We start from the raw sequence: 25,338 nt of genomic DNA, 5'->3' as shown, positions 1-25,338 counted from the left end.
TTCTGTCAAAAATCATGGAACGAGCCGCAGTGTGGCAAATTCAGCCCCATCGAGTCCAATTCCATTCTCGATGATTTTCAATCTGGATTCCGACCAGGAAGAGGTCCTGAAACTGCCTTGACCAAAGTCCAGGATGATCTACTCTGGGCCCTGGACAGAAATGAGGCTTAGGCCTTGGTATTGCTGGATCTGTCGGCAGCATTCGATACCATCGATCATTCTAGACTGCTTGATCGATTAGGGACTGTGGCAGGCATTGATGGTATAGCATTGGCATGGATGACCTCATTTCTGCTGGACAGGGTTCAGAGAGTAAGCCTCTTCTGTTCAACATCTATATGAGGCCTCTGCTATATATCATCCGCCGCTACAACCAAATCTTTTCATGTCTACGCCGATGACACCCAGTTCTACATTCCTCTGCCCAGGCATGGGAGGGGGGCACAGATAACTCTGGCCACCTGCCTGGAGGAAATTCAAGCCTGGATGGGGGCCAATTATCTTATGCTCAATGGCTCCAAGACTGAGTGCATGGTTTTATGCAATCAGCCATGGTCGGGTGGTTTCCCTACCTGGCCGGACTCGTTTTCATCGGTCCCAGTGCCAGTCACCCAGGTGAGGGATTTGGGAATCATCTTGGACGAGAGATTGACGCTACAACCGCAGGTAAACCAGGTGGCGAGTTCTTGTCACTTCCACTTGAAACTCCCGAGGTCAACTTTTCGCTTCATTGAAGAATCGCATAAGATCTCCATGGTCAATGCCATTATCGGAAGTCGATTAGATTACTGTAATGCTTTGTACCTGGGTTTACCTAATAACATCATGCACAAATTACAGCTTATTCAGAATGCCGCTGCGAGGCTACTCACGGGTGTTGGTCGTCGTGACCACATAACGCCATCACTGAGAGCCCTGCATTGGCTACCCGTGAAGGAACGGGTTCTGTTTAAGACTGGAGGACCTGCAGGAAAAATTCACCAAGTATGTGCCCAACCATACCTTAAGGTCTCAATTTTATTTATTTACTGGATATTTTATTGGAATTTATTGGATCCTTTTTCATAGTATTTCATTTCCCATAGCGTAGTGTTCTACCGTTATTTGAATTAGCCTTGGTGGGTCCTAAGCGCGGAATATTTTCTTCTTCGTACCTTAAGGTCGGGTAATTTGGAAACTTTGGGGATTCCTAAATTTCGTAAGAAAAAATGCGGAGGGAGGACGAGTGCGGTCCAGGGAGCACAGTTTTGGAACTCCCTGCCTCTAAAATTAAGGCTCGAGAATGATCTTTTTAAGTTCAGGAAGCTTTTAAAAACTGAGCTTTTCAGTCTAGCCTATGGAATTACATAGGTTTTTATAGTTCTTTGATCTGCTAACTATTTTAAATTTGATCTGTTCCGCTGCCTGTGTGTGTTTTTTGGTTGTTGCTGTATTGTTGTTCTCGGCGCATCGAGGGTAACTGACTGCGTTTTGTACTTTTAAGAATTTTAATAAAAAAAAAAAAAATTATATATTCTATTCTATATATATATATATATATATATATATATATATATATATATATATATATATATATATATATATATATATATATATATATATATATATATATATATATATATATATATATATATATATATAATTTATTTATTTTTTCGACGTTTGGGTGGATAGATAGGACACACATACTTTCACTGTTACACAGTATAAATTAACCCATTATAGTAGTGATCTTATCATTTTTGTCTTTTTAACCCCATCATGACAGGGAGAAAAAAAAAAACATGCTGCTAATAAAATGTAAGCTGGCCACACGTATTAATTTTTGTATGGGAATGTTCGTACAAATCCTTGTACAAATCGATGGATGTTGTTTGAAAATCTCACATGCTTTTAACATTTAATTTTAAAATGAATGTCATCTCTGAACAAAAAGTACATACACGGTCTGAAAATGTATTTGATTGCAAAGAGTTTTCCATTCTGCTCTTTCAAATTTTCCCACCACTGCGAAAGAAAACGAACATCAAGTTAACCCCCACGGGTTACGAGTAAGCATCAAGAGATGTGAAACATGTCAGCCACCCTTTTCCTTTTGTCCACCTATTTTTGACTGCATCGTTTTTGGTTGTTTTTTTTAACTTCTTTTGCTAAATAAAGACATTGTTTCAAGGAGTGCGGCGGTCCAGGACCTTTTTTATCCAATGATCAAGTTAACCCCATTAAAATTTGAAAATCAAAAACGAACTTTCTTAAAATGAAAATTTTCAAATGGAAAAATTCATTCCTATATGGCCAGCGTAAGTGACACAGGTAGCTTGTATCCAGCTACCGGCCTATGACAAGGGAGTTGGTCATGCATACTATTATATTTTTTCGGCGGGGGTTCTCCTTAAAACCTTTACCAGACCGATGGGCCCCGGAATGCCATTGAAGGGGGAACCCATGGGGTTTTTTTTTTCCCCCCAAAAAAATATTGGCGTGGAGTTCCCCCTAATTATTGGGGGATCAAAGTCAGAGTCCCTGCTCATTGAAGTCATACTTCAAGTCCTGGAGCAAAGTCTTGTTAAAATTGCAGCAAAAATCACTGCAACTTTGAAGTTGCATAAGTGTGAAAGGGGCCTTATAATTTCCCGTTCACAGGCCGGGACGCTGGCAGCTACTTACAGCGGCATCTCCTCTATGGGCTGGTATGCTAATGGAGGGGAACCCATGCCATTTTTTTTTTCAAAAACAAATTGGCGTGGAGTTCCCCTTCATGCACAAGTCGCATGTCAAAGTCGAATCTGTTAATACGGAATCCAACTTCAGAAAAAAAAAGTAGTGCAGGAACTACTTTGAAGTCGGCACGACTTAGTCGTGCCAATATGAATGGTAGTCATTGAAAATCATGGAGAATGACTTGTCATACAATTTTGCCGTCCAAAATCATGGTACAAGTCGTATAAAAGTGTGAAAGGGGATTAAAGCTCATAGAGCTTTAAGTATTTCCGAAGCCATGTTTTGAAGCAAGTGTAAACTATCCCTTAAAGACTAAACCTTTTTCTGACACTTGTTGCTTACAAAATTAAAAGTGGTTGTAAAGCCTTTACAACCACTTTTTACCACAGGTACTATAATAAGGCTTACCTGTATTGCTATATCTCCTAAACCTAAAGCCGGTTTAGGAGATCTCCTCTGTATTGGCATGTGCTACTGCTGACGTCATCGGCACATGTGCACTGAAGAAACGGCACGTTCATGCCATTGCTTCAGAAGACGTGCCGTTACCGGCGGCTCCCATGCGCATTTGATTCCAAATCAAAAGAGCTGTGAAAAGGTCAATCTAATAATGCACATAATTAGATAATATGGCGCACTTGATAAACATTGTCCGTACTGATATTAACCACTTCAGCCCCGGAAAGTTTTACCCCCTTCCTGACCAGAGAACCTTTTATGATACGGCACTGTGTCGCTTTAAAGCAGTGGTTCTCAATTCCAGTCCTCAGGCCCCCCCAACAGGTCAGGTTTTCAGGATTTCCATTATTTTGCACAGGTGATTTGATCAGTTTCACTGCCTTAGTAATCACCACAGCCTTTTCATCTGAGGGAAAACCTGATTGGGGGGGCCTGAGGACTGGAATTGAGAAACGCTGCTTTAAAAGGAACACTAAAGGTTTGTTTTTTATTAGATCAATTGATCTAATAAAAAAAGTTGTATTTTTTCCCAAAAAAAGTGCGCTTGTAAGACCGATGCGCAAATACGGTGTGACAAAGTATTGCAACGACCACCATTTTATTCTCTAGGGTGTAATATATATATATATATATATATATATATATATATATATATATATATATATATATATATTTTTTTTTTTTTTTATTTTTTTATATATTTTTTTTGGCGGGGGGGGGGTTTAAGGGAAGGAGATAGGCAGGGAAGCTCCATTAGCATTGCTGGTTGTCTTGTCATACCAATAAGAAAGGGGGCACATTAGGAGCCCACTTGAGTGGGATTGTGGCCATCACAGGGTTAATGTGATTAAAGGTTCAAAAGTTATGGGCGTGTAAAAAGTTAATGTTTAAGGTGTAGATTTCATGTACTGTACCTTTAAAATTCAGGATCATCAGCCAGCCAATGGGATGCAGCGGAAGCTTCTGGGAGCCAGGAAAGGCTTTAAAAGGATTGGCTGGGCTGGGAATCTTCCTCTTTTCCCCTCAGCAGCAGCTTGAAGAACTCCTCTTTTCCAACTGCCCCCCCCTCTTTCAAGTATGGAGTCTCTCTTTAAAAAATTACTAGAGAAGGCAGGCAGTGAAGGGGGTGAAGAGTGGCTGAAGCGCTGTCTAACAATGGGTAACATTGTCCCTGAAGAGCAGCCAGCTGAAGCGTTTAGACTCTGGGTCTGTTGTGCCCATGAAGCAGCAGAGCGGTCAGGAGAGCGCGTCTGTGAGCTCCCTGTCAGAGCGCGGAGGAGCCAGCCTCCTGAGTGCGACATGTCAACCCAGTCAGCTGCGGAGGCGGAGCATGGGCGGAATGAAGGTGAGGAAGAAGATGGCGGGGGCGGTCCTGCAAGTGTGCACCGTTCGTCACGGCAGAAGAGGAGCCTTTCCCAGTCCCCTGCTAGGGGAAATGCCAGGCGAGGCAGAGCTGTGCAGCCCACAACAAGCGTGGGGAGAGGGCGCCCGCTCCCCCCACGGTCACCCATTCAGAAACAGGTCTCCGTTAGGAGACAGGAGCCACAGGCTATACCCAACAGGCAGGAGCCTGCAGCAGGTCTACTGAGAGGAGAAGCTGGATCAGCTGATACTGCACAGCCTCCAACAGTGGGTGAGTGTGCTCAATTACAGGCTTTAAATGTAATTGTTGATTCACTGTCTTCCCTGGTAAGAACGCTGTCCCCTGCTAGTGCTGTGCCTGCCATTTCTCCTGTGTCACCGTTACTGCTCAGCCCTTTACCCAGCACCCATTCCTCCAGTTTCACTGTAAATCAACCCCCCCCCCCCTGTTATGGCTCCGGGGAGTATGGCTGGGGATGGTAGCATCCCTGTGGAGGTTAGTGTGCCAGAGGCGTGCATGAAGGAAGTGATGCCTTGCGAAATGTCTCCCCTGGGGTATCACCTGAGCATGTCAGTAAAAGAAAAAATTTGGAGGGGGGGAATTTGACATTCTATCCCCGTTACCCTCTCAGAAGGACTTTATGGTTAAAACGGAAAAAAATGACAAACATGATGATGACAGACGCAGGCCTATACCTAGGTCGTTTAATAATTGGTTGCAAGCGTTTTGCATTTTTGCCGGTGTCATGACGGACAAGTATCCAGAACAGTAGTGGTTTGTTCCAACATATTGATCACATTTTGGAAGCGTACAAGAGTTTTGTAGGACTTGGCTGGTTCTACTATGACGAGTCATTTCGGCAAAAGTTGTCAGTCCACCCCTCGTTGCGATGGGGTAAGAAAGATGTTGGGCTGTGGCCGAATCTGCTTGCTCCGCAGAGGTCTGCCATGACAAAGCCGGCTGCGGTTACCACTTCTGGCGCAGTTTTCAGGAAAGGGAGCCGTTTTGCCTTCAACGACAGTCAGTGCCGCTGGAATGCGGCTTTTGTAAATACAGGCATGAATGTTCTTATTGCGCAGGGGCTCACCCCGCAGCCAAGTGTTTGAAAAAGTCAGCAAATGCTGGGGCTAGTCAGAGTGCTAGAGATATTTTTCCAAAGAGCCTGCACGCCAGTGAGGCTGGAAAGTATGAGCCCATGGCTGGACATCTATCCAGACCAGGTGACGGCGCAATTCCTCAGTAAAGGTTTTGAATTTGGTTTCCCCCTCCCTTCATTCTCAGGGGTTGGATGCACAGTAGTGGGTAATTTGAAATCGGTCAGTCAGTTTTCACACATTGTTAGGGAAAAGGTTATGAAAGAAATCGCAGAAGGTCGCATTGCTGGTCCCCCCCTTGAGCACCCCCCCCCTTTTGCTAATTTCCGCATATCACCTTTGGGAGTGGTGCCCAAGAAGGAGCAGAATGCGTATCAAATTATCCATCATTTATCCTTCCCCAAAGGGAATGATGAGATTGATGTGGAGCTCTGCTCGGTCACGTATGCAACGTTTGAGGAGGCGATTGTTAAAATTCGGCAGTGCGGCCCAGGTGCGTTACTGGCAAAGGCCGATATTAAATCGGCTTTTCGGCTGTTGCCCATAGCCCCTGAGGCATTTAATTATTTAGGATTTTATTTTGACGGGCCTATTTCTTTGACAGGTGTCTGCCCATGGGGTGTTCCGTGTCTTGCTCGTATTTTGAGGCATTTTCTTATTTTTTGCATTGGGTGGTTGGTTGTCAATCAGGTTGTGACAAGATAGTCCACTACCTGGATGATTTCTTGTTTATAGGACCACAAGATTCTTTGGGTTGTCAGGGGCTACTACAGGCATTTCAGGTGATGGCGGCACAGTTTGGTGTTCCACTGGCGGAGGAGAAAACATGTACCCCAGTGACATCTTTGGAATTTTTAGGCACTTGTATGACACGCGTATGATCTAATTTCGTTTGCCTGAGGCAAAATTGGTCAAATTAAAAATGTTGCTGGTTTCCTTTCTGGCAAAGAAAAAAGTGCTGCTCAAGGATATGCAATCTCTTTTGGGCGTCCTGGCATTTGCATGCAGGATCATGCCTGTTGGGCGTGTTTTTTCGCGACGCTTGTATTTAGCGATAGCAGGTTTGAAGTTGCCGTTTGCCCATGTCAGGCTGACTAGTTCGCTTAAGGCAGATTTGTTGGTGTGGGCACGTTTTCTGGAGGTATATAACGGCAGGTCTCTTTTTCAGGAAGAGTTTGTTGCGGCGCCAGATTTCAGGTTATTCACGGACGCGGCTGGGTCCAAGGGCTTTGCCGCGATCTGGGGAACACATTGGTGCTGTGCAGCTTGGCCAGAGTCATGGGTGGCTAAGGAGGTCACGAGAAACATTGTTTTGTTGGAATTGTTTCCGATACTGGTGGCATTGACGTTGTGGGGTGCTCAGTTTGCAAACAAAAGGATTCTGGTGGAAAGACAATAAAGGGGTCCTCTTTGCCATCAACTGCCTTTCGTCTAAGTCTTTGCTTGTGGTCAAGATTTTACGGCAGGTTGTTTTTCTTTGTTTGCAATTTAATGTTTGGCTAAAAGCCAAACACACACCGGGAGTTCAGAATAATCTTGCCGATGCGTTCTCGGTTTCAGATGGACCGTTTTCGCCAGCTGCTTCCGGGGGCAGATGTGGAGGGGATTCGTTGCCCGGAATATCTGTGGGATCTAATCTGGACATAGTATCAAGAGCGATACAGGGTTTGGTTGCGCCCAAGACGTGGTTGTGCTATGCTGCTTCCTGGAATAGTTGGCTGTCCTTTGCAGAAGCGTTAGGAGTTAGTGATGGCCGCCCTTCCGAGGGGTCATTATTGGCTTTTGTGGCTTCTCTTATGGAACAAAGTTTTTCTTTTAGCCATATTTCAAAAACTTTAGCGGGAATATCTTTTTTTTGCCGGTTACGGGGGTTTCCTCCTTGCACGGCCTACTTTTCAGTGAAACAGGCCTTAAAAGGGTATAAAAGGGCTAATTTTGTTCCAGATGACAGGAGGCCGATTTCACTTGATCTTTTGGGTAAGTTGTGCGAGGTGGCGCCGTCCGTATGTTTTTCAGGTTTTGAATCCTTACTTTTTAGAACGGCGTTCGTTCTTGCATCTCATGGGGCATTGCGAATCTCGGAGCTACTCCCCAAGTCTAAAATGGGTGGGTCGGGTATTTTATTTGATCACGTAACTGTAGATCCTGCCGTAATACATTTGTGGATAAGTCGCTCTAAGACCGACGCGTTAGGTAAAGGCGTTAGGATTCAGTTGGCGGCCCATGACGACAAGTTGGTTTGCCCCGTGGATACGGTGACTTGTTTTTTAAGTGTCAGGCCCCCAGTTCAAGGTTTGTTTTTAGTTCATCAGAATGGGGGGCCACTTACCAAATATCAATTTGATTCGGTACTCCATAAGTGCCTACTAAATTTGGGTTTACATAACATGCGTATATCCTCCCACTCGTTTAGGATAGGCGCAGCATCAGAGGCGGCCCGGAGAGGGGTGTGTGAATCGGCCATTAAAGCATGGGGAGGTGGAAATCAAATTGCTTTAAAATTTATGTTCGTCCTAATTTGTTTATTTAAATCTTTCAGGTCAGCCCCGCACAGTTTGGATTCTGGGACATTCCTACATTCATTGGGCGCATAAGAGAGCGGTCTTGCGTAGGTATTCAACTAACTTATCCCTTCGTCCGGAATCCTTCCAGGTATATTGGAAAGGTGTGCGGGGCCTTCAATGGCACCAACTTTATTTTCATTTAGGTGGGCTCAGTCAACGATGGCCTAAGCCGGATGTGTTAAGCGGTTGTAAACCGCATAAACTTTTTTTTTTTTTTTTCAAACCTGCAAGGCAAAAGGCATAATCAGCTAGTATGCACCGCATACTGGCTGATTATGAAATACTTACCTCGCAACGAGGTGAAAAACACTTACCTGGGCCGAGCGAGAGGTCATCTTGCTCCGGCGTGTCTTCCGGGTATCGCCGCACCAGCGCTGTGATTGGCTGGAGCGGCGATGACGTGCGCGCGGGAGATTTAAATTCGGCAAGGTCCAGCGGCTGCCGGTCCTTTCGCCGTGGATTCCCTCCTGCGCCGCATTGTGAGGGGAATATCTCCTAAACCGTGCAGGTTTAGGAGATATTCTTTATACCTACAGGTAAGCCTTATTATAGGCTTACCTGTAGGTAAAAGTGAAAAAAGTGGGTTTACAACCACTTTAATAGTTCATGCAGGTGGGAATGATTTGGGTAATGTAAGGACTTTGGATTTACTGTTTTTAATTCAAAGGGATCTTCAACGTTTTTCTCTAGCCTCTCCAGGTACAATTTTAATATTTTCTGAAATCATTCCGCGCCTCTCTTGGCTTTCCTCTCTTCAGAGGAGGGCCATGAAGAAGATGAGGAAGCGTATAAATCGGGCCATGGAAAAGTTTATGCCCCAACTTGGTGGTTTGTCTTAGACACGTGGATTTAGAACGGGGTTTTACCGGTTTATATAGGCAGGATGGCGTCCACCTCTCGGACGTTGGAATTGATATATTTAATTTGGGTTTGCAACATGGATTTGAACAGGCCGCGGTGTTGGGGTGGGGCCGGGCATGATGCTCAAGCCCGGCTTGTGGGGCGTGATATGTCAGAATTAAATGAGTTAATGCTGCTTGAGTTACAAAAAAAACCAACCAGTTGCACACATTTGGTTGGTTTGCTTTATTAATTACGTTTTGATGTAGAGTTATAAAATACAATTTATATGATGAATTTATTTGTGTTTAAAGCAATAAAGTTACCGCGGCCTTTATTTGCCAATTATGGGGTCAGTGTATTTATTTTGATTGTGCCTGGAGTAAGGTTGTTTGGTGAATGTGTATGGCCTACAGTCCCATTGGCCACCACTAGAAGGTGCCAGATTCCAGAAAGAAGCATAGGACTGCAGAAGGCCGCAGCCTCAATTACCGGCCGGTGCAGCCCCACGCGATCGCATGGGGGGGGTGTGCACAGAGACAGGGTACCCCAGCTGTGCCACTCTAGGTGCCAGGTCGCTAATTCTAGTTGCGACCTGGCGCCCAGGGTTTGTCGAGCCCTGGTGTAAATGACACTGGCAGGGAAGGGGTTAAATACTAGGGGCCGATCAAAGGGTTAAGTGTGTCCTAGGGAATGATTCTAACTGTAGGGGGGGGGGGGATTGTCTTACTACAACATAACAGATCACTGCTCCCGATGACAGGGAGCAGTAGCTCCCCGTCATGTTGCTAGGCAGAACAGGGAAATGCCTTGTTTACAGCTCCCCGTTTTGCCGCTCTGTGACATGGCAGACAGAGTTCGTGGGACCCATGGGCACGCTCACGGAGCACTGGCGGGGCAGCGTGACCACAATGCCGAAATTTAAAGGGGATGTACTGGTAAGTATTTACCCTGCCAATGTAAATCGTGCACTGGTCGCCAAGGGGTTAAACAAAAAAACAGCAGTCCAGTTTTAACAAATAAATAAAAAATAAATAAAAAAACACACACACCACACACACACACACACACACACACCAAAGTTCAGCTCCAGGCATTAAGGTGTATGTGCAGGAACAATGGTGATTGATGGTAGAATGTGAAAAGATTCAAGTGCAAATAGGCATCAACTCTTAGGCCCCGTACACACGTCCGAGGAACTCGACGTGCCAAACACATCGAGTTTCTCGGCGAGTTCAGTGTGGAAGCCGCCGAGGAGCTCGACGGGCCGACTTTCCTCATTGAACAACGAGGAAATAGAGAACATGTTCTCTTTTCGGCCAGACGAGTTCCTCGCTGAAAAGTGTACACACGACCGAGTTTCTCGGCAGAATCCAGCTCCGACCGAGTTTCTGGCTGAATTCTGCCGAGAAACTCTGTCGTGTGTACGGGGCCTCATAATATAGTGGTCCATTAACCAGGAGTGTGGCCTAGCAGCTCACTTTAATTAAACACCACAAGGGTCTGACAGCGCTTCTAGTATATAAATCCTTAAAAACGGCAAATCACATTATACTCTCCTCACAGCCAGTGAGGATAGAGGGGCCAGGGATAAGAGGGGCAGTAAATTACACGGTCTTATTTCTTGTGGATTCCCCCCACCCCCCCCCCATTTAACAAATTTTAGAGAGCGTGTTCATGATTTTGATAAATATAGTTGCACAGATTGTGCATTAAAAAAAAAAAAATATGCATATAGAGAAAGTGTGACGTGTTAAGCATCACAGAGGAGATTTAGGCCCCTTGCACACTGGGGCGTTTTTCATGCGGTACAGCGCTAAAAATAGCGCTGCTATACCGCATGAAAAATCATGCCCTGTAGTGTTCAATGTGAAAGCCCGAAGGCTTTACATTGAAGCGGTGCGCTAGCAGGAGCGCACCAAAAGTCCTGCTAGCCGCATCTTTACCGCGGTATAGGAGCGGTGTGTTCACCGCTCCTATACCGCGCTTTCCCATTGAAATCAATGGGAAAGCGCGGTAATACCGCCCGCAACGTATTAACCCTTTTTCGGCCGCTAGCGGGGGTTAAAATCTCACCGGTAGCGCCCGAATATCGCGGTAAATACTACAAATAGCGTGGCTATACCGTCACCGCGGCTGCACACCTCAGTGTGAAAGCAGCCTTAGTGTGATTGAGTTAGCACTGCACCTATTAATTTAAGCGATTTTATTACACATTCTAAAAAAAAAAAATTAAAAAAAAAATAAAAAATAAAAAAAAAAAGAATATGTTGAGTGTTGGCAGCTTTTATAAGTTCAGTAAACACAAAGCAACTCACAAGAGTGCAAGTCTATGTATTGGCAGTAAAGAGTTAATTGCTTAGTTATCTAAACCCAGTGACAATCGCTCTCAGTTTGCAGGCACTTAGATGGTGGTCCCTCAAGCTAGAAAATCTCTGAGGCTGAGAGTGTCATTATCATATATCAGTAACAGTGGGTGTGAGTTGACTAGCCAGTTGTCACAAATCAGTGAAGAGGGCTGTGGTGGGACTCGTTTGTCACACGTAGGGAATTCACAAAATTTGCTTTAAAAAAAAAAAAAAAAAAAGGTAACAGGAAGCAGGATCATCACTGGTAAGTGGGCAAACCCAATACTGAAGTCATATCAGTAATTCAACACAACTTCTACCCCACTGAATAACTGCACAGATACTAGGTCGATCAACCACAATCAGAACAATTTACCCATCACCAACCCAAAGGGAGTGTAATCTCCTCTCTACCACCTACCTACTAAAGTTACGAAAATACTCGAAGGACAGAATAAAGATTCAGATGCAGCGTCATGTGTTGTAGTTTATTTGTAGTGTACTGTATTTTATGATGACCACTGCACTGATTAAAATCGTACAATCTGGTATCGTACGAAAAATAATTGGTGCTAGTCCGATTGGTTAATATCGGCTGAGCTGTCACAATCGGCTAACGAAAGCTGTATACCAACGATCAGATTATCGTACATTCACTTTGAAAACTGTGTTTTTCTTATGATTTTTAGATTGTGCATATGGGCCAAGACGTTTAAGCAGAAACATCCCAGACCACCTAAACCAAATCCTGGTACAGATGGTCATTAGTAAAACGAACAATAAGCAGCAGTTCGGTGGCGAGTGGCCCAAAGAAGACCGAGCAGCAGTGAGAAATATGGTGCATATCAAGACAAATCACTGTGTTAACATACAGTACCTCACAAAAGTGAGTACACCCCTCGCATTTTTGTAAATATTTTAACATTATCTTTTCATGCAAAAACACTGAAGAAATGACACTTTGCTACAATGTAAAGTAGTGAGCCTACAGCTTGTATAACAGTGTAAATTTGCTGTCCTCTCAAAATAACTCACACAGCCATTATTGTCTAAACCGCTGGCAACAAAAGTGAGTACACCCCTAAGTGAAAATGTCCAAATTCGGCACAATTACCAATTTTCCCCTCCCCAGAGTCATGTGACTTGTTAGTGTCACAAGGTCTCAGGTGTGACTAGGGAGCAGGTGTATTATTGCTCTCACTGCCGGCACTGGGGAGCTACAGTTCATTGAGGGAACCATGAATGCCAACATGTACTGTGACATACTGAAGCAGAGTATGATGCCCTCCCTTTGGAGGCAGGGGCGCAGGGCAGTATTCCAACATGATAACCACAAACACACCTCCAAGGTGACCAATGCCTTGCTAAAGAAGTGAGGGTAAAGGTGATGGACTGGCCAAGCATGTCTCCAGACCGAACCCCTATTGAGCATCTGTGGGGTATCCTCAATTGGAAGGTGGAAAAGCGCAAGGTCTCTAACATCCACCAGCTCCCTGATGTCATCATGGATAAGTGGAAGAGGACTCCAGTGGCAACCTGTGAAGCTCTGGTGAACTCCATGCCCAAGAAGGTTAAGGTAGTGCTGTAAAATAAATGGTGACCACACAAAATATTGACACTTTGGCCCCAATTTGGACATTTTCACCAAGGGGTGTACCACTTTTGTTGCCAGCAGTTTAGACATTAAATGGCTGGCAAGTTATTTTGAGGGGACAGCAAATTTACACTGTTATACAGGCTCCCAGTTGATGGTGGCTTCACATGTGGACTCTCTGATCAGAAGTGCATTCTTTGATCAAAAGTGCGAGTTAAAAACCAGGATTTGAAACAGGAGGTAAGACAGGAGTCTTCATTATTTTTTTCAATCACTGATCCAGAACAAGCTTGCAGCTAATAAAGTTGGAACTCTTGCTATATAGATTCAGCGGTGCAGCAGACGCTCTCATCTTAGTCTGCTCACCCCAGGGATAGTGAGAGCAGGACGCTCTCAAACGAGTCGGCTCTCCCCAGGGATAGTGCAGCCAGGCAGGGTCCACCACACCCCCCTAGCCAATTGATCCAGGGTTGCTCCGATCGCCGTTAAGGGGTCAGGAAGGAATTTTTTCCCCCGATCGCTGCAGATTGGCACAGCACGCCTGGGGTTTTTCGCCTTCCTCTGGACCAATCGGGGAGAGAAGACTCAACGAGTGACGGCTCACTTGGACAGTCTTCCACCCATCACGTCCGGCGTCTCGCGGCTCTTCCCGCATCCGCGCCAGACCAGGCCTCATTCGCGGCCGCCGCAATTAGGAAAGACTGACGACAATGTGACTGGCGACAATGGCTAATCTGCGATACTCTGCGCACTCTATTCGGGGTCTGAGACAATTCGCAACAGCATTACCAGCCGTCACCAAAAAGGCCTTAAAAATAGAGCAACTTTTGAGATTCGATCGACCATCAAAAATTTTAACTATTTAACCCAGCTCGAGCACATATCATGTGCTTTGATCAACACAAGATCGGCAGTAAAACACCGATTAGAAATCCACGATTTCTTACTACAAAACGATCTAGACTGCCTCTTTATTACAGAAAGCTGGCTCTCAGACGACTGCAACACCATTCTCGGAGAATTGGTGCCAGAAAACTATCGCATTATAACGGAAAACAGAATAGGGCAAAGAGGAGGAGGCCTGGCGGTGATCCACAAGAATCGCATTACAATCACTAAGCCAGCCCTTCAAAATCCTCTTCCATTCATGGAAACCCTTACTCTTCAACTTCAAACTTCCCCCCAGGAGACTGTTCACATTCTCCTCTGCTATAGGCCACCTGGGCCAAAATCGCAGTTTTTGCCATCATTAACGGAGTTTAGATCCACTTATACCCTTAACAGCAAACACCTTTTGCTGCTCGGGGACTTTAATCTGTGGGCCAACTCCGCACAGGATCCCATTGCGGACGCCTGCATTGATCACCTGGAGGGATTAGGACTACAGCAACTTATATGCGGACCCACGCATGCTTCAGGTCACACACTCGACCTAATTTTCAGACAAAATCTGAAAATAAGCATTTTAGAAAATGAACCATTGCCATGGACAGACCTCCATGCAATTAATTTCATAATCTCCAAAATTCCCCCATTGATAAAAGCACCCAAGCCGGTGACAATACACTGGGCTAGATCTCAGAAGAAGCTCCATTCGGAACTCTTCAAATCTACCTTGGGAAACAGAATCAAAACAATCCATCCACATCAAACAGCCGCAGATACACTGGATGCCATAAACGCAGCCCTGCTACAGTCAGCCGATTTAGTAGCACCGAAACGCAAAGCCTGCATCCGAAAAAGAAAGTCCGGCTGGTTCAACAACCAGCTGTCGCTTCTGAAGCAAGAGCGCAGAAGGGCGGAAGCCGCCTGGAAAAGAAGTCCTGTAGAGGATAACCTCATCATCTACAAGGCAATAACAACACGATATCATAAAGAAATCTTCAAAGCCAAGAAACATCATTTTTCTATGGCGATTAACAGCGCCCTAAACCGCCCCCGCGAACTCTTCAAGATGGTCACCCAGACCATGAACCCAGGATGTCTTGAAGTCCCCAACTCAGACACCCAAGAGTTCTGCAATGAACTATCGGATTTCTTCATCAACAAAATTGAAAGAATCCGGGAAAGCATCATGCAAAACAATACCCCCCTCAACCCCCCCTTCAATCAACCACAAAACACCCACAGAAACGCTCTACAATCAACAAAGTTCACTCTGGAACCGATCTCCATCGATACCACAAAAAAATATCATTGGTGCCTTGCGGAACAGCACATCGCCCAATGATATCATCCCCACCAAACTGCTGAAGGAATGTGCCGACATCCTGGCACCACCCATCACACAGCTTATAAACCAGTCATTTAAGGAAGGCACAGTGCCATCCCTGTTGAAAGAGGGCACAATCCAGCCCATCTTGAAAAAACCTAACCTGGATCCCAAGGACCCAACTCACCGCCGTCCCATAACAGGCCTAAATGTTCTCTCCAAGATAATGGAGAAAGTAGTGGTACAACAGCTGCAACAGCATCTAGATACCCACAATCTACTGGATCCATTACAATCAGGCTTCCGTCCCGGACACGGGACAGAAACGGCCTTACTCAAAATATGGGACGATGCCCTCGAGGCCGCAGACGAAGGAGAATCTTGTCTCCTGGTTCTGCTGGACCTAAGCGCAGCCTTTGACACGGTAGACCACAAACTGTTACTGATGCGACTAGCCAAGGTAGCAGAAGTCGCAGAAGGTGATTTACCATGGTTTTCTTCCTTTCTTGAAAACCGATCACAAACAGTTAAATTGGGTTGTTTCACGTCGGAAAAGCGCACGGTGTCATGTGGAGTCCCCCAAGGATCCCCCCTGTCACCGGTGCTTTTCAACATCTATCTTCGCCCTCTCTTTGATATTATCAGTAGCCAAGAACTACTCTATCACTCTTATGCAGACGATACGCAACTGTATTTTCGCATCTGCAACAAAAAGGATCATCATCTCAGTTTAGAGAAATGTCTCTCTTTGATAGAAAACTGGATGACTAAGAGTTATCTTAAACTCAACAGTTCAAAAACAGAACTCCTTATGTTTCACGCCAGCCGAAAGAGTCAACTGGCAACAACCTGGACACCCCCGCCCATTCTGGGCCAAATCATCACCCCTAGCTCCAAAGTCAAAGTCTTGGGGTCATCTTCGACACCTTCATGACAATGGACGCACAAATAGGGTCAGTAGTCAGCGGAGCGCACCATCTGTTGCGCCTACTACGCAGACTTATTCCATTTATCCCCAAAGAAGACGTAGCAGTCGTGGTGGGAACAATCGTGAATTCCAGACTGGACTATGCTAACGCCCTGTACCTCGGACTCCCAAAGTACCAAATCTCCCGTCTGCAAGTCGTTCAGAATACGGCCGCCAGACTGGTGACTGGAAAAAAAAAATGGGAATCAATCTCACCTTCGTTGAGAACCCTTCACTGGCTGCCAGTAAAAGACAGAATTGCATTTAAAGCACTCTGCCTGACACATAAGTGCATCCATGGGAAGGCTCCGCAATATCTTTGCGACAAGATAGAACCTCACAATTCGAATCGCATTCTGCGATCCACCGACCAAAATCTGGTCAGGGTACCAAAAACCAAATACAAGTCCAAAGGAGAAAGAAGGTTTGCTTTTCAGGGTCCTAGACTATGGAACGCTTTACCAACCAGCATTCGGTTGGAGGAAAACCACCTGACTTTCAGAAGACGAATCAAAACTCTGCTCTTTTGATGTCATGAGACACGAACAACTAGCGCCCAGAAGCGATTCAGTTCGCATGCGCCGCGCTTTATAAGTTTTTCATTCATTCATTCATTCATTCATACAAGCTGTACACTCACCACTTTACACTGTAGCAAAGTATAAATTCCTTCAGTGTTGTCACATGAAAAGATATAATAAAATATTTACAAAAATGCGAGGGGTGTACTCACTTTTGTGCAATACCGTACATACAACAGTGTCAACATTTAATTTTGTTAACAAAGGGCCAGTTTTAATAGCGTTCATTGTAAAGTTACACTAATTTCTAGGATTCACACTGCTATTATATAAAGGAGGAAGTAGGGAAAATAAATTACACAATTACAACTGAAAGCTCTGTAGTCTGGTGGTCTTAGATAAAACACCACATTGAATAACTCGGCTCAGAATTATCAGCACTGTGGTTTAACAGTTGATGCAAGCTGCTGATACAGAACAAGAAATTATGCATAGCTGCCATCATGTGTTTAACCCAAGTAATAAACATTAAATAATAGGATTTACTAGATTCAGAAAATTGGAATAAATGGGGAAAGAAAAAAAAGTAGCAAACACATAAGAATATATGTTTTACAGCTGGTCATTATGTATTAAAGTGGTTGTAAAGGTTTATATCCACTGTGCAGTTCATTTTGTATAGAGTGGCCCCGATCCTCTTGTTCTGGAGTCCCCAAAACAGCCCTCGCAGCTCCTCCCTGCAATAGCTAACCCCCTGTGGGAAGTAGTGGTGCAACAGATAGTCATTGGTTCGTGATCCGAACGGATCAATGACTTTGGATCGGCACACACGTGATCCGCGGTGCAGGTAGAGGGTGGCAAGCAAAGCGGTAAAAAATTCTTTAACAGCTGACATTGAAATAGTCTCCACTCTGCTTGCACTCACACAGCCCCGCTTCCTCTTAACCCTGTACTTGTGATAGAGAGAGTGTGTGCCGCAGCCAATCGCCTTCTGGCGCGTCCGGCCACACCCCCGGCGTGGATGACTGCCAAGTGATGGGCGCTGCAGGTGAGCGGCTGTCATGCTGTGAGAGGAGCCGGAGACACCCCCCTCCAGTGCATGGCGGCAGGTGAGGCTCCATGTGTGCGGGGTCGCATCGGTATGAAAGAATTTACCTCCCGGAGGGATTGATTACCGCTCAGGAAGGAGAGGGGGAGCAGAGGGCATATGACACCAGCCTGGAGGGTGAGGTGCAGCTGATGTCCGGGGCTGCATGGAGTGTGACAGATATATGGAGGGAATGCAGAGATGGGGGAGGGGATATAGAGGTATAAACACCCACACTCAGTGTATCCCCCCTCCAACCCATCATAGGAGCCAAGTGTGACCTGACTGTCCACCACCTGGGGGGAGACATGCCCATGGGCTAAGGAGCATCGGGTAGAGGAGGGTGAGAGGTGGAGGAAGCGAGGGGCGTGAGAGGTGGAGGAAGCGAGGGGCGTCGGCTACAGGAAGCGAGGGGCGTCGGCTAGAGGAGGGAGAGAGGTGGAGGAAGCGAGGGGCATCGGCTAGAGGAGGGTGAGAGGCGTCGGCTAGAGGAGGGTGAGAGGTGGAGGAAGCGAGGGGCGTCGGCTAGAGGAGGGCGAGAGGTGGAGGAAGCGAGGGGCGTCGGCTAGAGGAGGGCGAGAGGTGGAGGAAGCGATGGGCGTCCGCTAGAGGAGGTGGAGGAAGCGAGGGGCGTCGGCTAGAGGAGGGTGAGAGGTGGAGGAAGCGAGGGGCGTCGGCTAGAGGAGGGTGAGAGGTGGAGGAAGCGAGGGGCGTCGGCTAGAGGAGGGTGAGAGGTGGAGGAAGCGAGGGGCGTCGGCTAGAGGAGGGTGAGAGGTGGAGGAAGCGAGGGGCGTCGGGTGGAGGAAGCGAGAGTGAGACTACAATTTTTTTTTGCCGATCCGAAAAATTATCCAATCCGTAACTCTGATCCAAGGAACGATCCGAACCGTGCGTTTTTTGATCCGTGGCACCACTAGCGGAAAGCTCTTTTCCCGAGGGGGTTAGCTTGCGGGCGCGCTTCCGTGTCATACGCTCAGCATCCATAGACGCGAGGTCCAGTCCTCCAGCGGCCGCATCAATGGATTCGATTGACAGCAGGTGAAAGGGCTCAGGTAAGTAAAACGGGGGGGGGGAGCCCATGACAGCGAGGCATTTTTTCAACTTAATGCATCCTATTCAATTCTGTGCACCATAAGAACAATCATAGCGGCAGTTCATCCGCTTGATCATTCTTATAGGCAGCGGGAGAAGACAACCCACCCTCAGGTTCTTCCCCATGCAATCGGTTGCCGCCAAAAGTTGATCATAGAGATTTCTGGTGACCTCTCCATGACTGTCGGAGGCCCAGGCATGAAGTTATGACGTCACATCCAAGCCAGCGGATATAAACAATGCCAGGGACTGGGCTGGAAAGGCAGAGAAGTTTTTTTTTTCCTCCAGCCTGGAGGAGAGATGTGGGGTCTTGTAGACCCCACGTCTCCATAAAGAGGACCTGTCAGGTAATATTCCTATTACAAGGGATGTTTACATTCCTTGTAATTGGAATAAACGTGATTAAAAAAATAATAAATAAAGCACCCCCATACCCGAGCAGGCGAGCACAAAGCTGAATACATAAATAAGTCGGGCCCACATATGTAAACAGTGTTCAAATCACATGAGGCATCGCCACGTGCTTTAGAGCAACAACTGTAGCCCAAGATCCCGTCCATAAGGCTCGATTCACACCTAAGCATGTAGCTTTTGAGTGTTTTTGCAGTGCTTTTTGTGGTGCTTGCTGCGTTTTTCGACACGCGTTTTTACAGCGATTTGAGTTCTGCTTTTTTTTTTGTTTTTTTTATTACTTTTTTTTTTAGCCGGCAATTTTTTTTTATATTTCCTTTAACAACCAGCTATAAACAGGTAAAAAAAAAAATACGCAAATCGCGGTACTTGCGTTTTGGATGCGGGTCCATTGAATTCTATTACATGCAAAACACTGCTTTTTGCTTTCCAAAAATGCAGAGGCACAAAAAAGCATTGATGTGAACACGTTCCATAGGAAACCATGTAAAAAAAATTCCCTGCATTTCCGCACAATGCATCAAAAACCGCATTAGTGTGAAGGGAGCCTTACTCTCAACTGGCAACCTGTTAAATATAAAAAATTAAAATAAAATAAAAATAAACACGGATTTTTTTTTTTTTTTTTTTAAAGTAGCAGAGTTTGGCACCATTCCACGAGTGTGCACAATTTTAAAGCGTGACATGCTAGGTATCTATTTGGCAGAACATCAACTTTCACATTATACAAAATAAAAAGTTAACTTTACGGTTTGTTTTGTTTTTTTAATTCATGAAACATTTACTCCCCCCCCCCCCAAAAAAAACACGCATTTGAAAAACCCTTGCGCAAATACCGTGCGATGTAAAAAGTTGCCACAACCATCATTATATTCTCTAGAGTCTCTGCAAAAACAAAAAACATATACTGTATAATGTTTGGAGGTTACAAGTAATTTTCTAGCAAAAAAAAAAAAAAAAAAAATATATGATTTTTACATGTACAGGTTTTTCCCTTTAGGAGTCGCCAGAAGGCGTGCGCCTGCTGCACGGCGGGGGACCCGATGCGTGTGATTCGCGTGCACGAGAGCCAGTACTGGGATTTGTGTGCGCAAACACACAAACCCCTGTCCTGTCAGAGAAGACAGATTGTGTGTTCCTAGTATATAGGAACACTGATCGGTCTCTTCCCTGCCTAGTCAGTCCTATCCCCATACAGTTAGAACACACACACACACACACACACACACATTTAACCCCTTGATCGCCCCTAGTGTTAACCCCTTCCCTGCCAGTGACATTTACACCAGTTAAGAAAATCAGGGCAAAAATCGATATACGATAACCGATATACGCGCCGAGTTTGAAAACTGTGCCGGCATATACCGAGCGCAGTACACTCGTGTATAGTCGGGCAGGCTCAGCTCCTGTCGCGCTCACGTCCTGGATGTGAGCGCGAGAGTAGCCGAGCCTGCCCGACTATACCCGAGTGTACTGCGCTCGGTATATGCTGGCGCAGTGTTCAAACTCGGCGCGGGAAAGCGGGGAGGACACCGCAGAAGGACGCCGGACCCGACGCCGCGCAAGACACCAAAACTGTAAATACTAAAATCGTTTTTTTTTTGTTTTTGTTTTTTACAGGAATGTGGGTCCACTTTAGGGGTGCGCGCTATACCCCAATACGAATATATATATATATATATATATAAAAATAAAAAAAAAATTTTAACGCAGAGATCATAGAGAATAAAACGGCGGTTGTTGCAAAATTTTATGTCACACCATACTTGTGCAGCAGTCTTTCAAACGCAATATTTTTTTAAAAAATACACTGCAATGAAGAGAAAAAAAAAAAAAAACACAAGCACACACGCACACCCTACAGTAAGGGCCCTTTCACACGGGCGGACCATTCAGGCAGACCTGCAACGGGCGCCGACAGCCGATCCGGTCTGATCCGCTAAAATCGGACGTATGCCGATACGTTCGCCATCCGTCCTGGCGGATCGGCGAGATCGGCTATCCGTTTTCGTCCCATCTCTACATAGCAAGCAGCGGTGCTCGACAAGCCCTTCCCCACTCAGTGAGCAGAGATGGACCCGTCATCCGCTGGCCCAGGGGAGATCAACAGAGAAATCTCCCACTAAGCTGGTGGACTCCGTGGCAACGGATCCGCCTCGTGTGAATGAGACCTAAAAGGTAGCCCAATTTATTTAATTTTTTTTGTATAACGACGTGAAAGATGTTAGACCGCAAGAACCCTGATCTTTATTCTAAACAAAAATAAACAAATAGCGATTCTCATTTGAGATAAAATCGTGCAGCTCTAATGTAGATGTGTACATAAGTTATACGCAGCATATTTTCTGCCCATGTGAATGAGCCCTTAAGTGGTTAATTGGAGGGGGGGCAGTAAACCCACCTCTCGACCTCCTGTCCCCCCCCCCCCCCCAATAAGAAAACCAAAAAGGTAATGGCTAGTGTCATCTATTAGAAAGGAGTCAGCTTCCTACAAGCATTATTGCAGCACTTCCTTTTTGTCATGCCCACACATACCGAGTAGATGCCAGGATTTTCGGCGTCCATATCGCAGGTTGCCACCATATCGGTCCGACTCATAGCCGATCAGAGGGGTACAGAGGCCATCGGCTACCTGGCCCACCATAAGGAGGATCCCCGCGTTTGAGGAGCTGAAGCCCAGCACTGAGTGGAAGAACACCAAGAAATACGTGAACCACATAGAGGCACACAAGTCATTGAGAAAATGCCCAGTCGCATAACTGAACCTCTGGAGGAGAGGGAGAGGAGCCTGGACTTCCATGCTGATCCGAAGGAACGCTCACCACCTGCTCAGCATACACTGCGGTGCCCTGAGGGGTACACTGTACTGACTAAGGTGACGCCACACAAGACCCGCTCATGTCTCTTCTATGGTAGCGGACGGACTGAGTGAGTGAGTGAGTAATGGGACATCTCATTGAATTCCGCCCGGTGTCACGTGAAGCGATTTGAAGTTCCTCATCCTATACTACGCATGTTTCCACTTCCCTCAGGCAGGCACATGCCCCCAAACTGTGTTGTGTATTAACCCAGCCACAGACACGTCACACTACATAGCACCGCCCATTTCTATCCTCCTAGACCTAGACATTACTAGTAGCTCGGGATTTAATAAACCCGTCAACCTAGTGGCGGTTCTCAGGTACTTAGGTGGAAGCCAATCATTACTAAACGTAGACTCGGGTCTGTATGCGATACAGCGACTCAGCATTATCCTCCGTGCAGTTACCTAGCATACGCATGTGGGAGGTTGTAAACAGACACAACGTCATTGCACCGACCCGCCCAATGCCCCGCCCATATCCTCAGATGTATCCGCTAGTGGGAACGGCATTGCTGACTTCTCTTCGGGTCAGCTGTGCACTATGGTGGAAGAAGCCTCATAGAGGATTTGGTACGGGGTGGGCGCAACACTGTGGAAAGGAATGCATAGATAAAAGGGTGGGTATGTAATGATGTGTATGCAGTGGCGTAACCAGAGTCATGGGTGCCCGGGGCGGAATTTTTTTTTCCCCCCCCCCCCCCCCCTTATATAAACATCCACGTTTATATGTGCATAAACGTGGGGGACTTAAATATTTTGGAGCTTTTTTTTTTAAAACACCTACACTGACACTGACACCTGCACTGACCTGACCCAACACCTGCACTGACACTGACCCCTGCACCGATACTGACCCCTGCACCGACACTGTCACCTACACTGACCTGACCCCTACACTGACACCTGCACTGACACTGACCCCTGCACTGACACTGACCCCTGCACCGACACTGACCCCTACACTGACCCAACACCTGCACTGACACCTGCACTGACCCAACACCTGCACTGACACTGACCCCTGCACTGACACCTACACTGACCTGATCCCTACACTGACACCTACACTGACCCAACACCTACACTGACCCAACACCTACACTGACACCTGCACTGACCTGACCCCTGCACTGACACTGACCCCTGCACTGGCACTGACCCCTGCACTGACACTGACCCCTGCACTGACCCAACACCTACACTGACATCTGCACTGACCCAACACCTGCACTGACACTGACCCCTGCACTGACACATACACTGACCTGATCCCTACACTGACCCAACACCTACACTGACACCTACACTGACCCCTACACTGACCTGACCCCTGCACTGACACTGACCCCTGCACTGACCCGACACCTGCACTGACACCTGCACTGACACTGACCCGACACCTGCACTGACACTGACCCCTGCACTGACACTGACCCGACACCTGCACTGACACTGACCCCTGCACTGACACTGACCCCTGCACTGACACCTGCACTGACCTGACCCAACACCTGCACTGACCCAACACCTGCACTGACACTGACCCCTGCACCGATACTGACCCCTGCACCGACACTGTCACCTACACTGACCTGACCCCTACACTGACCCCTGCACTGACCTGACCCTTGCACTGACACTGACCCCTGCACCGACACTGACCCCTACACTGACCCAACACCTGCACTGACCCAACACCTACACTGACACCTGCACTGACCCAACACCTGCACTGACACTGACACCTACACTGACCTGATCCCTACACTGACACCTACACTGACCCAACACCTACACTGACACCTGCACTGACACTGACCCAACACCTACACTGACACCTGCACTGACCTGACCCCTGCACTGACACTGACCCCTGCACTGGCACTGACCCCTGCACTGACACTGACCCCTACACTGACCCAACACCTACACTGACATCTGCACTGACCCAACACCTACACTGACCCAACACCTGCACTGACACTGACCCCTGCACTGACACCTACACTGACCTGATCCCTACACTGACCCAACACCTGCACTGACACCTACACTGACCCCTACACTGACCCGACACCTGACCCCTGCACTGACCCGACACCTGCACTGACACCTGCACTGACACTGACCCCTGCACTGACACTGACCCCTGCACTGACCCGACACCTGCACTGACCCCTGCACTGACACTGACCCGACACCTGCACTGACACTGACCCGACACCTGCACTGACACTGACCCGACACCTGCACTGACACTGACCCCTGCACTGACACTGACACCTACACTGACCCACCTAACTCCTACAGTAGAAGTCCATCCTCTGAGTCCTCTTTACCTTTGTCTGCTCTTCTCCAGAGACTCCTCCAGGACTCTCCTCAGGAGTCAGGACGGACAGGACCCCAGCACTGGATGTGCAGAACTGCTTCGGGCGGAGTCCCGACGCTCTTCCCCGACGGCCACCAGCACCATCCATCCGCAGCCCGCTCCATGCTGCAACTCCCTCCACACAGTGGCAGCGCCGTACCGCAGCGCACCAGAGCGGAGGGGAAGACGGCGCCGGCGGCTCACACTTTCAGTGCCTGACGTCTCCCGCCGGCCGCCGCCATTTTCAGACTTTCCCGGCGCTCTGCGATTGGACATATGGCGGTCATGTGCGGAGGCGGGACTTCCAGCCCCACTCCTCACATGACCCCCATATGCCCAATCACAGAGCGCTGGACATTACACATGGTGGCCGCTGGCCGCTCCGGACACCCCCTGCCCCCCCCTTCCTACGCCAGTGTGTGTATGCTTTGGGGGGTGCAGAGGTGAAACTTTGTGCAAAATCTGACTCTGAAATGAATTTGTAGGGACACCTAGAATGTTAAAGCGGAGGACCACCCGAATTTTATTTTTATTTTTTAAAAGCCAGCAGCCAAATACTGCAGCTGTTGACTTTTAAAAAAATGGACACTTACCTGTCCAGCGTGCCCACGATGTTGTCAGCCGAGGCTGAGCAATCGCTCTACTCTCGGCTGCCCCTGCCGCCATCACTGCCCAGTTCCCTATTGCGCATGCGTGAGTGGCGCGGCCCGTCCTCACTGGTCCCTGCTGTCTCCTGGGACCAGTGTGTTTCCCAGAAACAGGGCCGATCCGCCCTATAGGCTCACTATGCAAGCTGCCTAGGGCCCCGCAAAGCTGTGGAGGGCCCCCCAAATT

The 25,338-nt window shown here is 47.1% G+C and overlaps 1 protein-coding gene across 1 annotated transcript in view; it reads right to left on the bottom strand.

The window, feature by feature from the left end:
• Positions 1-22,411, bottom strand: part of MFSD12 (major facilitator superfamily domain containing 12) — a 197,917-nt gene extending 175,506 nt beyond the window's left edge. Inside the window, exon 1 of the mRNA XM_040322574.1 lies at positions 21,809-22,411. Within this exon, the coding sequence (XP_040178508.1) occupies positions 21,809-22,073 (265 nt within the window). The 5' untranslated portion in view covers positions 22,074-22,411. The remainder of the gene's footprint in view (positions 1-21,808) is intronic.
• Positions 22,412-25,338: the final 2,927 nt, after the last annotated feature.

The sequence above is a fragment of the Rana temporaria genome, chromosome 1 (assembly GCF_905171775.1).
Source record: "Rana temporaria chromosome 1, aRanTem1.1, whole genome shotgun sequence".
Classification (NCBI taxonomy): Eukaryota; Metazoa; Chordata; class Amphibia; order Anura; family Ranidae; genus Rana; species Rana temporaria.
This window is presented reverse-complemented; position numbering and strand designations above follow the sequence as displayed.